The sequence below is a fragment of the Chrysoperla carnea genome, chromosome 5 (assembly GCF_905475395.1).
Source record: "Chrysoperla carnea chromosome 5, inChrCarn1.1, whole genome shotgun sequence".
In the NCBI taxonomy this organism is placed as follows: domain Eukaryota; kingdom Metazoa; phylum Arthropoda; class Insecta; order Neuroptera; family Chrysopidae; genus Chrysoperla; species Chrysoperla carnea.
The window spans coordinates 33937236-33952995 of NC_058341.1; the positions used below are offsets into that span (position 1 = coordinate 33937236).

A 15760-nucleotide genomic window follows, 5' to 3' on the forward strand; every position below is an offset into this window, starting at 1 on the left:
AATTTTTTATCCATTAGTAGAAGATTTTTGCTTAACAATGTTTGGTTGATTAATACCTAATTATTTATTCATTTTTTAAGTAACGCCTTATATAATTCTTAAGGACAGCCAAAAACAAGTATATTTTGAGATTAGAAAGAAACACATTTTTAAAACATTAAAAGGTGGAGTTATTTAACGTATCAAAAAATTTTGGCGAGTCAATAAATTTCTCTAAAATGTATTTTTTTTATCAAAACAGGTCTCTTAAAATATTTTGACCGTTGCAAATTAAAAAATACAAAAAAACTGTTTTCTTTCCAAACAAGATTCACACTAAAAGCCATCTAATTTTGCTAAATTTACAAAAGTCAAATTTCCTTTTATTTTGTTAACACTAAATCACAAAAAGAGTACTTTAGGGGGGTGGGGAAACTTCACTTTTATTTGCCAATTTTCATTCTTCATTTTGCTGCAGTTTGAATTAGCGTATCAAAATTAATTAATGGTGAGACAGTTGAAACTGGCGAAGTAATAGTTGAAGATGACGATGAAGAAGCTGTACTGCTAGTTGTAGTCGATGCGGTTGCCCCAATATTATGTGTTAAACTATGACGTCGTAGATCGCAATTTCGTCGAAATACTTTCCCACATGCAGAACAATTATACGGTTTAATATCAGTATGCGTTAATAAATGAGTCTTTAAATTTGAACGTTGATTGAAACTGCGTGCACAAACAGGACATTTATGTGGCGATTCTTCCATATGTAAAATTTTATGAACAGCCAAAGTACGCGATTGACAGAACCCTTTACCACATTCAGTACATTTAAACGGCTTCTCCTTTGAATGAATATATCTGGAACAAAATAAAAAGTTATCAATTAGTATTTTTTTTTAAATATTTGCCCTTAAAACATAATTTACATTTTTGGGGGCGTTATTTTGCAGTAGCCGGTATATTGTCTACATTTGAAACGCCCACTAGTAATAAATATGTATTAATCTAATATGTTTATACTTGATAATTCGTAGCAATTATGTATGAATACCCAAAATGCCACTCTAGATCCAATTAAGTTGGAATTTGTACAGTTCATTTATTTTAAGCCCCTATGGCAAAAAGGATGAATATATAACTGAATAATATACATTTGTATTTTTTATGTACATTTTTTTATAGGCTGCAAAATTATTTTTTTTAATACCATTTAAAAATTTTATTTTATTATTCTATTTTGTGATGTCGAAACTTTATGCCAGTCTATAAGATTATATAAAAAAAATTTGCCATCTAAGTAATTTTCAACTGTGGTGATCAATTTTGTTACAACTTCATAAATGTAGGCGAAAAATAAGAATAAAATTTTTCGATATCTGCCTTGGAAATATCAAAAGCTAAATAATTAAACAAAATTTTCAATTTTCGATATTTTGAAAATTACTCCAGGTATCGACAATTATTAATTTTACTTTTCACTATCAAAATTTAAAAAAAAATATATTTCCTATTTTAAATTTATGGCCCTATTACCGTGCTCATACATCCTTAATTAGTCAGGAGCAAAGTTTTTTTTTCAATAATTTATTAAGGTTTTTTTAACCTTAATTTAAATAGTTGTTTTTTTTAATTTCCACCGACTAGTGTTAGAGAAATCTATGAAAACATACCACCTATCTACCGTTTTACTATAAAACCAATGTTATATATGCCTACTTTTAAATTTATTTATTTAATGGCAGACCCCTTAAAATTTTCAGAATTGATTTTGACGTCCAATTTTATATATAAAAAAGCTAGTTTTTATTGAAAATTGCATCGCACATCCTTAAAATTGATTGCCGTTTGTATCAATACTATCATTTCCATGAATTTACGGGAAAAAATTGTCATCTCTCTGTATTGATACAATCACTTGTAAAAATTATCTATCGTCTTGTCTCTTCTCGTTTCTACCATTTAATGTTTTATATCGTCTCGACTCATTTTTATATTTTTATATATTTTTAAGGTTTTATGTCCGTTTTAGTAAACTTTATAAAAATATGCTGCATATGTATACTATTTGTGGCAAAACACGCGAGCTCTACTCTATTTTATTTCATTCAGTAAAACCTTGAGTTTATGGACATTTTACCTTAATATTCAAATACAAATAAGTATTAATGGTTTTTAAGACCTATAGAAGAATCTTAAGACAAAATTTGCTGCTTTCTGATTTTTTGTGTGTTCATTTTCAATAAAATCAATAAAAAAGATTCATTGGGAAATCTTTGAATTCTTCCCAGATGACTCAATACTATCGTTCCTCGCGGATGTATTTTCATATCGCCTTGTTTCTCAGGTGTCTGGTAGCAGCATAAACTCAGTTTTTGGGCCAATTACTGGTCTACATTATTTTTTTAAAACTAAAATTATCTATGACAATCTATTTACATTTTATTAGAACTTGTCTATAAACATTAACACCTGGGCTGTTAAAAATTATCCTATATAAATATTTTTATAATATAAACAAATCACTTCATCATCTATATTAAAGCGTCTTGAGGCTCTTTATATAAACAAAAAATTATTTAAAAATAATCACAACAAAATATCAATTTAGTTAAAATAAAATATAAAATTTATGATTAATAGTCAAACACTCATAAAACAATCAATAAAAAAAAAACAATATAAAAACCTTCTACAATCAATAAATTGGTTAATATTACAAATTAGAAGATATCTTTATATTATTATTTAGTGAATAAATATTTTTTTAAAACCAATCATTCCAATCTGTATACGGTCCATCTAATCTCTCAACAACACTTGTGAATGTGTCATTTAATTTTACCTTCAAGGCAATAATGGTACAGATGATTTCGAAAATATTCAATATGGAATTATCATTGATAGTCTAGTTAAAGAAATTGGAATGCAGTAGTTCAATACAAAGTACACTGTACACTTAAGGTGAACAAGTCGCAAAATATGGACATTTAAAATTTCTAATTAAACAAAGAAGATGACATAGGTTAGTGACATCAATGGGCTAAATCACCATAGAGATACATATAAAATACATATAAAACTTTGTTTTGCTAAAAGGAGATGGGCAACAATAATTTGAATCCTTTTAACTTCTTCGTTTTTTAATCAATTTCACATTCAAATTTTGTCATGGTATCAAGTCTAGTTTTACATTTTATGTGTAATACGGCAAATTTGACATCAGGGAACTACCGTATAGGATATAAATTTCAAGCTGCTTCTAAATGATGTATTACAATCTCAATGTATTTGTGATACTGGTACCCTATTTGAGTATAATTTTACCGTCTCAGAAATACTACTTCTCTTTGACGAGCATCAGTTTGCTAAGACTGATGCTGTAATTGTAACAAAGAGTCAGAGTAGTAGTTATACTTCAATCATCTTTAAGTGACCATATCTGTTTAAAGGGGTGATGGTTCCAGAGAGACATTACACTTTAATTTAATCCAGCTTCACTTGGTGTGAATTTAGCAGTAAGTGATCAGATATGAAGGCCACTGATAAAATACGGCTACCAACAGAGATGTTTTCTTCCAAATTTTATCAAAGTATTGAAAAACCATATAGAATGAGTATAAGTGGTACAATACCCTCATATAAAGAGTATAAGTGGTACAATATACGAAATCACTTTGCAAGCGTTAAAAAAAATTTCATTTTCGATATTTTTGAAACCCTTTGTACTAATCCATGTATTTTACACATATCATTATAAAGTTATATTAACGGATTTTGTATATGGTATATTAGGTATTATCTGATTCAGTCTTTAACAACAGTCTTTTATTATAACACATCTCACATGGTTAGATAGATGTGTATACCAATGTTTTAAGTATATTTACAAAAAATATTATATAGGTATTATATTATAGGTACCTATTCAAACATTGTTATATGAGTTAATAGAATATAATAATACCTAATATCAGGGCCGGATTTAAATTTCTGCCGCCCTGGGGCACTGAAGAAAATGCCGCCCTATGACTGAAATTTTATTTTAATAGTTTTGATATCTTATTTTTTAAGAATTAGAATAACTAATTAATTGCAGAAAAAAGAACCGGTTCATAACGAGCTGACCATCTGGTTGCAGATAAAGTTTTTAACGCAATTCTTTTTTCAGTATGAGACTGTAAGACTTCCCAGCGATGCGTCGATGCAGTAAAAAAGTTGTATAAAGTTTGTACTGTATGAAAGAATGACGCAGCTTCTGGTGCGCATTCTACTGCAACTGGGGCGTATTCAACTCCAACTAAATTCATAGAATGAGCAGCACAAGAAGCATGTTCTGCAAGATATAATTTCATGAATTCTTGCCTGTAAGCCCGAATAAATCCCTGATACATTATTCGCGTTATCATATGACTGACTTCGACAATCTGAGAGATCAAGATCAAAAAACTGAAGAACAGATAATACAGCAACTAGCAAATCTTCAGCTTTATGTCTAGAGTTCTCAATAAACATGAGAAAAAAAAAAAATTTTAATTCTTCAAAAAAAACTATATTAATTTATCAATTTCAGAAAAAAAAAAGTATCAAATTTTATTTGTTCAAACCTTAATGGAAATAAATTAATTTTATTTTAATAGTTTTCACTTAAATTTAATATTTTATAATATACAAAATTTTAATTTGATACATAATGAATAAATTATATTTCTTGAAAGATACAATCTTTATTTAAAAGAATTAGTTAGTTATATATTGTATAGAAAATGTTTTCTCACTTTCAAAATTTTGCCGCCCTAGAAAATTTGCTGCCCTGGGCACTAGCCCCGACTGTCCCAAGTGTAAATCCAGCACTGCCTAATATTATTTTACACTACATATAAATGCCATCATATTTTTAATATTCTTTTATACCAAATTAAAGCAGGATAAATTTTCAGTTTTTGATACTTTTCATTCCATTTTTATAGTAGTCAGAACTACGATTTACTTTTAAAACCTGGATAATTGCCATGTTTCTGTATAAAGTCGTATCCTCATTATAATCGTTTTTACTTCATTATAAAACCGCTAGTGTTTTTGATGGATTACAAACAGAAATCGAGTCGGTACATTTTTTGATGAACAAGAGGTAACAATTATGTAAAAGATCGTAACAGTTATAATGAGAGCAAGTGTGTCTAGCTTTGTAGTTCTGTCTCAGATGAGGTTTAAAAGTATTCCAGTTTTGACTAAAATAGAGGGAAATGTGCCAGTAAACCCAATGAACCGCATGGATAACATTTGAATCTCATCCACACTATCGCGATGTTGCACAATGAAACAAAAATCTAGAGGTAATGCTTGTGGTTTTTCGCCTATCCCCGTCTTGCTTTGCCGGACTTCACTAAACAAAGCGGTTTTTTGTGCTTGAGTCAAAAACAACACGAGGCTCTCAGGAAATTACAGGCGAGCTTTATCTCCACATTCTAGTGATTACGTTTGTAGTACAATAGCTGTTGAAGTGTTGAAGCTTTCATAAAACACTGTTATGTTATTAATATCGGTTCCAGTTAATTTATGAAAAAAATTATATTTTTTATGGTAATATGAACTGCAGTACTGTTCCCACTTTGATGTCAGCCATATACACTACAAGTCCAGGCTGGAATTTTTCGGTTGAAATGACCCACCAGAAAACATGTTGAAAATGATGCTCCTATATTTAAAAGTAAGGTTAAGCTTCATGGCGTCAATTTTGACAAGTGCAAGTGAGTATAGGTGAGAATTTGAATGTAACACCCCTTGACGGGACATTGACGGGGGATTTTTTTTGAACTTCGGTGCCGAAGTTACCGGATCTATTTCTGCACGGCATTCATGTAATTTGCTTCAAATACCTATGCCGAGTTAGTATCTACCAGCGCTCTACATATTTGCTGGTGCAGGGGTGAGAAACCAAAGGATGTTACATTCTTATTGCCATTATGCTTAAACTTACTTTAAATGTAGGAGCATCTTTTTCGACATGATATCTGGTGGATCATTTCACCCGAATAATTTCAGCATGGGCTTCTGATCTAATAAAAATGAGTTATTAGCGAGGTAAGCCGAGTATGTGATAGTAAGTACATTACTTCGACTAATTTTGTGCATTTCGCTGAGAAAAATATGTTTCATGTTTCGAGTTCATCTTGCTTAACCATTCTCAGACCTTATGCCAATATTTTTGTAGGAACCGTAACACCTGCATTCATACTTTCTATTCGCAGACACATCTAAACTGTGGATAATTGCCATACTTCTTTATAAAATCATTCCACGATTAGACTTTTCTACTTCCAACTTTTATCGATTGCTCAGATACTCGGATGGGACATAATTAGATTGTATATTTAACAAAAAATAAAAATTTATAACTAACATGAACAACATGTATTGAACGGATGTGTTATTTGTATCGACTCCACAACATACGTAACATAAACCAATATACAACTTCACCATGAGATAAATGATGATGGTGGACGCGTACCTATACTCTTGATCATGATGATGATGACTTGTGTTGCTAGCTCGTGACGGTATGGTATGACCACGACGTACGTACGGACGGACGGATAGACGCACGGTCGGATAGATGGTGATAACAACACATCTTCAAAATATAATGTGTATTTGTTTGAAAGTTTAAATAAGCCAGTTGAATAGGTTAAGTTGATTCGTTTTATTTTTTTTGTTATGATGTGTGTTAAAATAACTAATCACTTATTTATAGACATTGCTAGTTAATTCCTAGTTTTTTTATTACTTTTTTTTCATTTTTTAAAGTTTTGGAATTTATTTTATTTAGTTAGCTAACTAATTATTTGTTATTTTATCGAACAAAGATACTGATGTTTCTTTTTCCTGGCAAAAATAAGTATACATAATTTTTTTGAATTGCTCCAGATATATTTTTACATTTAAAAATACTCTAAATAGAGTACTTAAAGAAAATATTGTGTCAATACATTAAGATCCTAGTCTAGATCTTTTACACCATGATTCTTAAATGCAGCTAGGTTTGAGTTCAATTATTAAGAATTGAATGTAGATTTCCATTATTGTAAGGAGATAGTAAGGTCTTTTATATACTCCTATAAGATAAGATAAGATTTTTAGATGAAAAAAAAGTCAAAATAAATGGAATATAATTTTGCATAGTTCAATTTTTTGTTGAAACTCCTTTGAGTAAAACAATGACCAAATATCCAATTTTAGCAAAATAGTATTTCACGTTTGGAGCTAAATTTCAACTTTAAGATTGCCTTCCAAACGAAGCAACATAATGCTAAGATAAGTTCAGCTAAATCAATCAATGCTGGACGAGCTCAATTATTAAATAATAAGGATATTTCAAAGCGCCTCAAGCTTTTATTGCGACATGTCATATCATGTCATGTTGGGTGACTATTAAGAAAAATTATTTTCTCCTTTTTAGTACAGTATTAAAGCTCATCCCTTAAAAACTATTTTTAATTAAAAATTTATAAACGCATATACAGCAGATATGGTCGAGTCACGAGAACCAAAATGTACGCCAAATTTCACCCTGATAGCTTCAGTAGCAGTGGATGAAATATTCATTGCATGATTGCAATTCCAGGATATACATTCAAGTGAAATTAAATACAAGCTTTTAATTTAAATATGATTGTGGTACAGGAAAATTGAAGTAATCGAAAAAATATGTGAATAAAGTCTATTAATTAACGTATTTTCTCGGTATTTTCCATGGCAAATTAATTTTCTTAATATCGTTAATCTTGTAGAGGCGACGTTCCTTAAAGTATAAAATGTTTTTTAAATTTAGGAAACTAAAAATGTTCATTATCAAAGATAAAATTCATAATTTTCAAATTGTTAAAACTGACACGATTTACAAATAAAATACAGCACAATTCAATATTACAATTTCGGGTGATTTCGAATGTTTTATATTCGAATTATTTAGCAATATCACATAGAAAATCAAAAACTGATAAACGCCTTTTAAAATATCCCTAATTACATCTGTCAATTACCAACATATAAACATTGAATAATTAGCAATAAATTAAAAGATGTTAAATTTTCAACCAACGTCGATTTCACCTTGAAAATAAAATAATAACCTTCTTCTCGAATCACCAAGTGTAAGCATTGATAGAAGATATAAATAATATTCACTGATTGATAAAGACAAAAACTAATTATTATAATTAAATTATACACAAGCATCACGAATAAATATACAGAGTGAGGTATAAATAAATATACCGTTATAAAAAATATTAGTTTCTTTGGTAGTAAGTGTGGATTTGTTACGTGTCTAGATTCAATCTCTTTATTTTTACATATGGTCCAACAGGACCCCTGTTAGGAACGAAATTCCTTACGTAGCTGTGCAGAAACAAATGTAAACGTTAAAAAATTTTAGTACACGAATTTTGCCTTTTTTGTACTATTTACACCGAAACTAGTTATGCATATGTATCCATAACTAGTTTTGTAAAGTATCTGTGTGACACACACACAAAGCATATCTCATTTTGTTACGTGACGGTTTTTGCCAGTTTTCTCACCATGGTAATCCGCGTTAAGGAACTTCGTATAAATAAACTTAAGCAGTAATCCTTGCCAACTGTCGTAATTCAAGGCAAATTACAAATATTCACTTAATACTATAGAAACTAATGCTTTTATGACTGTATATCAATTTATATCCGACTCTGTATATTTTTCAATGCTAAAGGTTTATAAATATAATTAATTACCGATAAATATATGTTTTTCATATATAAGCATATATATATTTATTATATTTAAATCGATAAGTGTTCTCTAATCGTTAGTTGTTATTTTAGGTTTTATATCATTATTTCAAATCAAAACGTATAATTTAAATATTATTTTTCTAACGGAATAAAGTTATTAATTAATTATATACAAATCGGAAAACCAGTTGAAAAATTTATTTTTATCACTTTTAGATCGATTAAGTTAGAAAAATGTTTTATTTGTTTTTAATGCAACACGAAAATAAACAAATTGACGATTCTTTTATCAGTTTCGAGAATTTAATGAAACTAAAAATGTTTTGATAAAACATTCATATACCCCCAAATAAACGCCGTAAAATGGCTTCCCTCAAGTTACTTTATCACGACCATACACATGGATAATGAAATTAACATTTCACATTTTTAAAGGGAAATTTTTTACCGATAGTTAAATGATGAAGATTATTCCACTTGTAGGAGATTGTATTTTTAAAGCTTTAATCCATCATTCAATTTCGATGGCTAAAATGACAATTTTCACGCCAATGCACAAGTTGAGAGTGTTAGTTATCGAAGGCATCGAAGGTGAGTAGTTTTATGTTTAATGAAAATGAGTTTATATGAAAATTTCGATGAAGAATTGTTTTTTCAAGTGATTTATTGTACGACAAGATCTTGTATTCAAATCCATTTTAGATACTAACAATCAATACAGCTGAAAACAACTGAGAATTTTCACGTAGAACTTTTCTTTTGCTAAAGAACTACTCTTTTTATGTAGTAAAAATCTTTTTATTGGAAATTATGACTTGCTTTTTTTGGGCAGCACCGTGCAACAAAAATTAAAAAAAGACTAGTAGTCGTTTTTAGAGAAATTTTTTAAATTGAAAAGGGCAAGCATATGAAAAATTATCGGGTTCGTGACATTATAGGCACTGTTTTGAGTTAAAATTTATGTTATTGAATATATTATATTTTTTAAGATTTTGGACTGAGGGCACAACATACTCAAAACTCTTTCATAAATATGTATGCTTAAGTTTAAAAAAATAAAGGTATAATTAATATTTTATCACTCATAATTCAATTGATTAATAATATGTTAATGTGAATTTAAAAGGGCATAATTACCTCCATAATTTGCATACATTTTTAAATATTCTTATTTTGATTTTAAACTATTTATTTATTAGTGGTTTTAAAACAAATGAGTGTCGTGGATAATTATTGGTTTAGACAAATTTGTTGATTTGTAAGTGTATGTTAGAAAATAAAAATGCTCCAAGATATTGGCCGTGCCAGAAATTAGCTTACAGCAAACACACTTTGAATTTTGAAATACTCATGATTAACTAATACGGCATCATTTTTTAACGCTAATAATTTTTTATCAAATTATTTGTCGAAAGTATTCTATTTAAAAAGGTATAAAATTAGCATTTTTTACATCACCAGAGATATGTAAGTTATGAGAGAGGCAAGCAAGAAATTTGTCCTCCTTGGTAGGGGTTGAAAGGTAATGAAGCAGCAATTGCATGGACAGACATCTGCATAACGCAAATTTTAATTTCTGATGATCTCTGAAAATCGAATTCGTTTCCAAATAAAATTTGGAAGGTTGTTGAATAATATCGTTTTATAAATATCTTAATATATATATTTCTTGTGTGCGTGTGTATGTGACTGAACTCCTCCTAGACGGCTGGACCGATTTTGATGAAATTTTTTGTGTGAGTTCAAGGGGATTCGAGGATGGTTTAGATTTACAATTTGGTCCAGTACAACTGTTTTTGAGGGCTCCGTACCAAAAAAATGAAATTTCATTAAATGGTGGGAGCGCATATAAATCATATCACATTATGTATACTATGTGTACTATGTATTTTTAATAGTATTCAGGTATTGTCAATAGGCATATATTAGAGCCATATGCGAGCGCAGCGAGCTCTACTATCAAAGGTCAGGCCAAAGGTCGAAGGTCAGGCCACTCCAATAAATAGGAGTTAAATTGGGGTTTAGCGGGATGGGTTTAGCGGACAGGCTAAACGTAGTATAGGTATTCATGAATTGGAGTTACGTTTTTACGGGACAACGTCCGTCGGGGCCGCTAGTAGAGTATAAAAGTATGAAACAATGGTTCTACCAAATTATGATGTAAATAATTTTTGAAACGATTATTCAAAAATACTATTAAAAATATTTTTACGAAATCAAATATTGTCAAAACATCCATTGAGACAAAAGTCTAGACAAAATTTTATTGAATTGTTTAATAAAATAGTAATAATAAAATTGTTTTGATCAAATTGATGCCTAATAAAAATCGACCCAGCCAACAAACGTGAAATAATCTTTTTGAATTATTTAATAGAGGAATCCGGGCAAAAAAATTAAGATTAAAATGCAAATAAAAAATGGTTGTAAATAATTCTTTGAATGGTTATTTTAGGGGTTAGAAATAATCTAGTTTTTATTGGAAAAATGGGAAAATTAGGGAAACTGCACCGATTTTAATGGAATTTTTTGTAACGTGTTTATAGAGCCCTATAAAGAAACAGCCAACTTAATCTAGTCACAGGGAGTCATAATGCGTAGCCCAAAATTTTGTTAAGTGCTTAATTTGGCTTAAAATGGCCATGCATTAGGTATTTTTGGTCGATCAATACGAATCAAATGTCAAATTACACGGAATATGTCACATCTGTCATTTTTGACCAGAAATTCTACACTTTAGGTTAATTTGACTGAATGTTCCTAGGGATCATTAGGGTACGTTTAATTAAAATCGGTGGTTTTTGCTTTTCCACTATCGACACTTTTTTCCAGCTCATGCACTGTCTTACTATAATAATACAATGCGGAGTCAGCTGTCTTACATTAGAACTCACGAGAAGAACTTCATGGTAATTTTATTCGAATTTCCGTCTTTTCCAATAATAGGCTTGTTGACTAAATTGAAGAGTGAAGTTTGTTTTTGAAAATCTTAAGAAGTACGCAAAATATGAACGTTTAAAATTCCTAATTAACCAAAGCGGAAGACATAGGTTAATAACGTCTGTGTCCGATATCACCATACATATAAAATACATATACAACTTTGTTTTGCTAAAAGGAGATGGGAAAACAATCTTTGAATGCTTATAACTTCTTCGTTTTTTAATTAATTTTAAGTTCACTTCCAAATTTTGCTATAGTATCAAATCTAATTTTACATTTTTGTGCTTAATATGGCAAATTCGACATCAGGGAACAACCGTATTGGCAAAATTTAATTTTTTGCAGGTAAATTCAGGACCGATGACAATATGGTAATGTATTGCCATCTACCATGAAATTGAACTATAATAATCTGGTAAACTAAAATGATTTTACAGACACTTTGACAAATGAGTTATTTTTGCAGACACTTTTTACACGGATAGTCTTATGATACACTACATATCACTATTCTTTTTTAGTTAGACCGAGTGTAAGTAGTATACGCCTCAGATTTAAATTTAACATTCGTTGTTTTAAAAATCTACGAAATTACGCTCAATTGAACTGTAAAATACTAAAATTCATAGTTGAAAAACCTTAAACAATAAGATAAAAATACAAAATATTTTATATTTGTAATGTATCCAATTTTACCCTATTTAATTTAGTTTCCAATTTTTTTTTCCCTCGATTGTGATTTATTTTATCGACAACTATATGATATATATTAGTGTTACTGCACGAAAAATAAGGGGAAAATTCGAATTAATTCAATTCTGATTTGAGAGAAGAAGATTTGTGCAGTTTATACAGAGCTCCTCTATTTTAAGTTGTTTTCAAATAGCTTATCAAAAAAACATTAATTTTAAGATCTTTATTTTTCAAAAAACACGAATGATTTAGTATGTAATTTGTGTTAAAGGTTAAAAAATAAAATTCTCTATAACCTATATGTTTATCTATTAAAAAAAACAGGTGTTGCTAATGTAGAAAAATAAAAAATTGGGTGGTAGACAAAATTGCACGATTTTTAAAATGGGTCCAATTAATCAGAGGATTCGTAAGAATCTTAAGAAGAATATAAAATAAGCATTAGTAATCTTTCTGAAAACTGATAAAAAATACCCTCTGCTTGAATATTAAAGATGAATGTCTAAATATGGAAGGAAATGTGACAATCGATCCAAGTTTCTCGTTATCTCGTTATATTATCTTCAATTAACATGGGGAAATGGTTGAAAATGTTTGAAAACTTAAATGATATTACATAATATAATATTATCTTGAAGCACAGCATAATGTTAAAACAATAAATAAAGGAACCAGCGTGGTTAATTATTGTTTTGTTGGTACCCACCCTGTATTTTAACCCACTAAAATCATTGAACATGCTAAAAAATATTCAAACAAGTTTTTTGTTTTTAAGAAAAGTTACATGTTTTTATTTATTTGTTACGGCTTAACATATGATTTTTGGAAAATATCCATTTTACCCTTTTTGAAATTTAAAAATCACTTTTTTGCTCCAAAAGAAACGCTACTTGAGTTAGGAATTATTTTAATTGGCAGATGATTGACGGGCTGATTGGTAGAAACAATTATTACTCTGAGAGCATTCACATTTTACGGTAGGTATTTGAGATATCGAATCGTGAAAATTGTTAAAATGTGTGTGAAGCCAGGAAATTATAGAAAAGAATTTCTTGATGCCTCAAACACCTATTTTACTCTTTAACTTATTATTTGATGAATATCTGCAACAAAAACTTGTTTCTTCGATCAATATTTTTAACCGGTACTAAATTTAAGGTAACAAATCTTTAATTACCTAAAAACCAAAAAGTTATTTTAAGAAAAAATTGGTATTTAAAAAAATAATTATTAAAAAAAGATGAAAATATGTAAATTACTGGATAGAGGAAAAAAGATCCATTCAAATTATATGGGTTTTCTGTTAATTAAACAATTAATTGCTCAAAAAGCCAATTATAACATTTTCTGAATATATTAAATTTGCGTAATTCGTCTACCGCCCAAAATTTGATTAATAAAAACCATTTTGAAAGAAATTTTAATTTAAAAATAAATAATTTATAAAAATATTTACCTATGATCACGTAAATGATCCTGTCGTCGAAATGCTTTTCCACAAATATCACATGAATACGGCCGCTCATCTGTATGGGTACGTTCGTGTATTAATAAATTATATGATTTTGTAAATTGTCGATTACAAAATTTACATATAAATTGTTTCTTTGGCCTGGAAGTACTTCCTGTAATATTTCCACCATTACTCCCACTACTTTTTTGTTTTGTTGTCGACGATGATGACGTATTATTTGTTGTATTATTAATTAATGACGACACTGCCGATGATGACGCAGATGATGACGCAATAACTGTGTCATTATTATTGTTATTTCCTGAGGATGACGATGAAATTTGATATAATGAATTTAAAATTAAACTAGAATAGTTCGCATCTAAATTGGATGATTTTTGATTATAATCTGGTTCATCGGTTTCATCATCTAACAATGCTAGGTCATCTTCAACTTCTTCACTTAAATCAATATCTTCACGTAAGTTCGTTGTTTCTAATATTTGTTCCGATGGTGAAGATGTCGTCGTATTTGATAAGTCGTCAGAATTAATTTTTGCAGTTGTCGTTGCTAATTTTAAAATATCTAATTTATTTGAATTATTTTGTACGGTTACCGCTGCTGCGGATACTGTTTGTAAACGTTGTAATGTCAAATACGATTCTAATGCTTGTAAATTTAATGCCGCTGCGGCAGCAGAATTTGGAGGCAGCAATGCCGCTTGAGATAGCGAATTCATCATTGCATTTTGCAATGATATTGCAAAATTTTGTATTGATTTTTGTATATTTTCTTGGATCATTGCAGCGGTTATTGTTGCAGCCGTCGTTGATGCCGATTGATTATTGTCGCTTGTACTTGTAGATGCTAATAACATATTTCTAACGCTTTCTTTATTATCTGTTTCGCTATTTGATTCTGACGATGTTTGCATTATGAATTTTATACCAAATATTAATTTTGTTTTTTTCGAAATTTACTTACAAAATCATTGCGTCCGACTGTGCTCACATAAAATAATTTTTTTTTTCAAATTACACAAAATTTTGTTCACAAAATCACATCACTTTCAAAAACAAGTTCGAAAAAGAAAAGTACTAAAATTAAAACACAGAAATCATTGAATGTTTCATGGCACGATTTTTTATGAAATTTAAATTTTGGCGCTTTTTTTCTTGTCAAATATTTTCCATATGTTTCCGGTGTATTAATTTGTTATTTATTTATGAAAACGATCGGATAGATTTTGATTATTCGGATGCAACAAAACACACGAGGTGTGTGTATCGTGAAACAGTAGAGACAGTACACTAACATACTGTATACTTAGATGTTACGTACGGATCCACTGGATCTTTAGTACAGCATTTGCTGACATCTATACATTTAGAATTAAAACTATATACTTATTTTCATTAAACAAAGATAGACGTATATAAATGGATATGGTTAAAGTGGTTGACTCTTTTCTTGGATCTAAACAATATTGTAAAGCTTGATACCTGTTTGTAAATATAATTTTAATATATTGGTATTTGACGTGTTATAGATACAAGTATCAGTAATTTTTGGAATGTTCATTATGGCTTTATTTAAATAATTTTTAAATTTTATTTTAATAGAGAAGACATTTCGTTTTTATTAAAATTCTTTATGGTTATTGCTTTAATTATGATTCCATTTTTTACGTATTTTTTTCATATGTTTTGAAAATAATACCATATGGATTGAAAAGTCAGAACTATTATTGGTTGGGATCGTTTACAATTACATAACGGAATCATATTGCATTAGATTAACGGCAAGAAATTCTGGTTATATCATGTATCTCCAGCTAAGTACCAGGAAATTTGTGTACCACTGGTAATATTAAAATTTATGTCTTAATCACGTATGCAAATCCCCAAAGTATTT

At 29.2% G+C, this 15760-nt stretch overlaps 1 protein-coding gene across 1 annotated transcript; it reads right to left on the reverse strand.

Annotated features, from left to right (window-relative positions):
* Positions 1–391: 391 nt before the first annotated feature.
* On the reverse strand, positions 392–14779 carry LOC123300617 (protein sister of odd and bowel). Its single transcript, XM_044883213.1, has 2 exons — positions 13849–14779; positions 392–840 (listed from the first exon to the last, which is right to left on the reverse strand). The coding sequence occupies exons 1-2, from the start codon at positions 14721–14723 to the stop codon at positions 444–446; spliced, it is 1272 nt and encodes a 423-aa protein (XP_044739148.1). The 5' UTR covers positions 14724–14779; the 3' UTR covers positions 392–443.
* Between the last annotated feature and the right edge of the window lie 981 nt (positions 14780–15760).

Bases quoted from the DNA above. Each gene is read 5' to 3' on its own strand.
- LOC123300617 (XM_044883213.1), bottom strand. From the start codon at position 14,723: ATGTTATTAGCATCTACAAGTACAAGCGACAATAATCAATCGGCATCA. The intron at 841-13,848 runs GTAAATATTTTT...ATTTTGTTCCAG, and splicing joins GATCATTTACGTGATCATAG to ATATATTCATTCAAAGGAGA.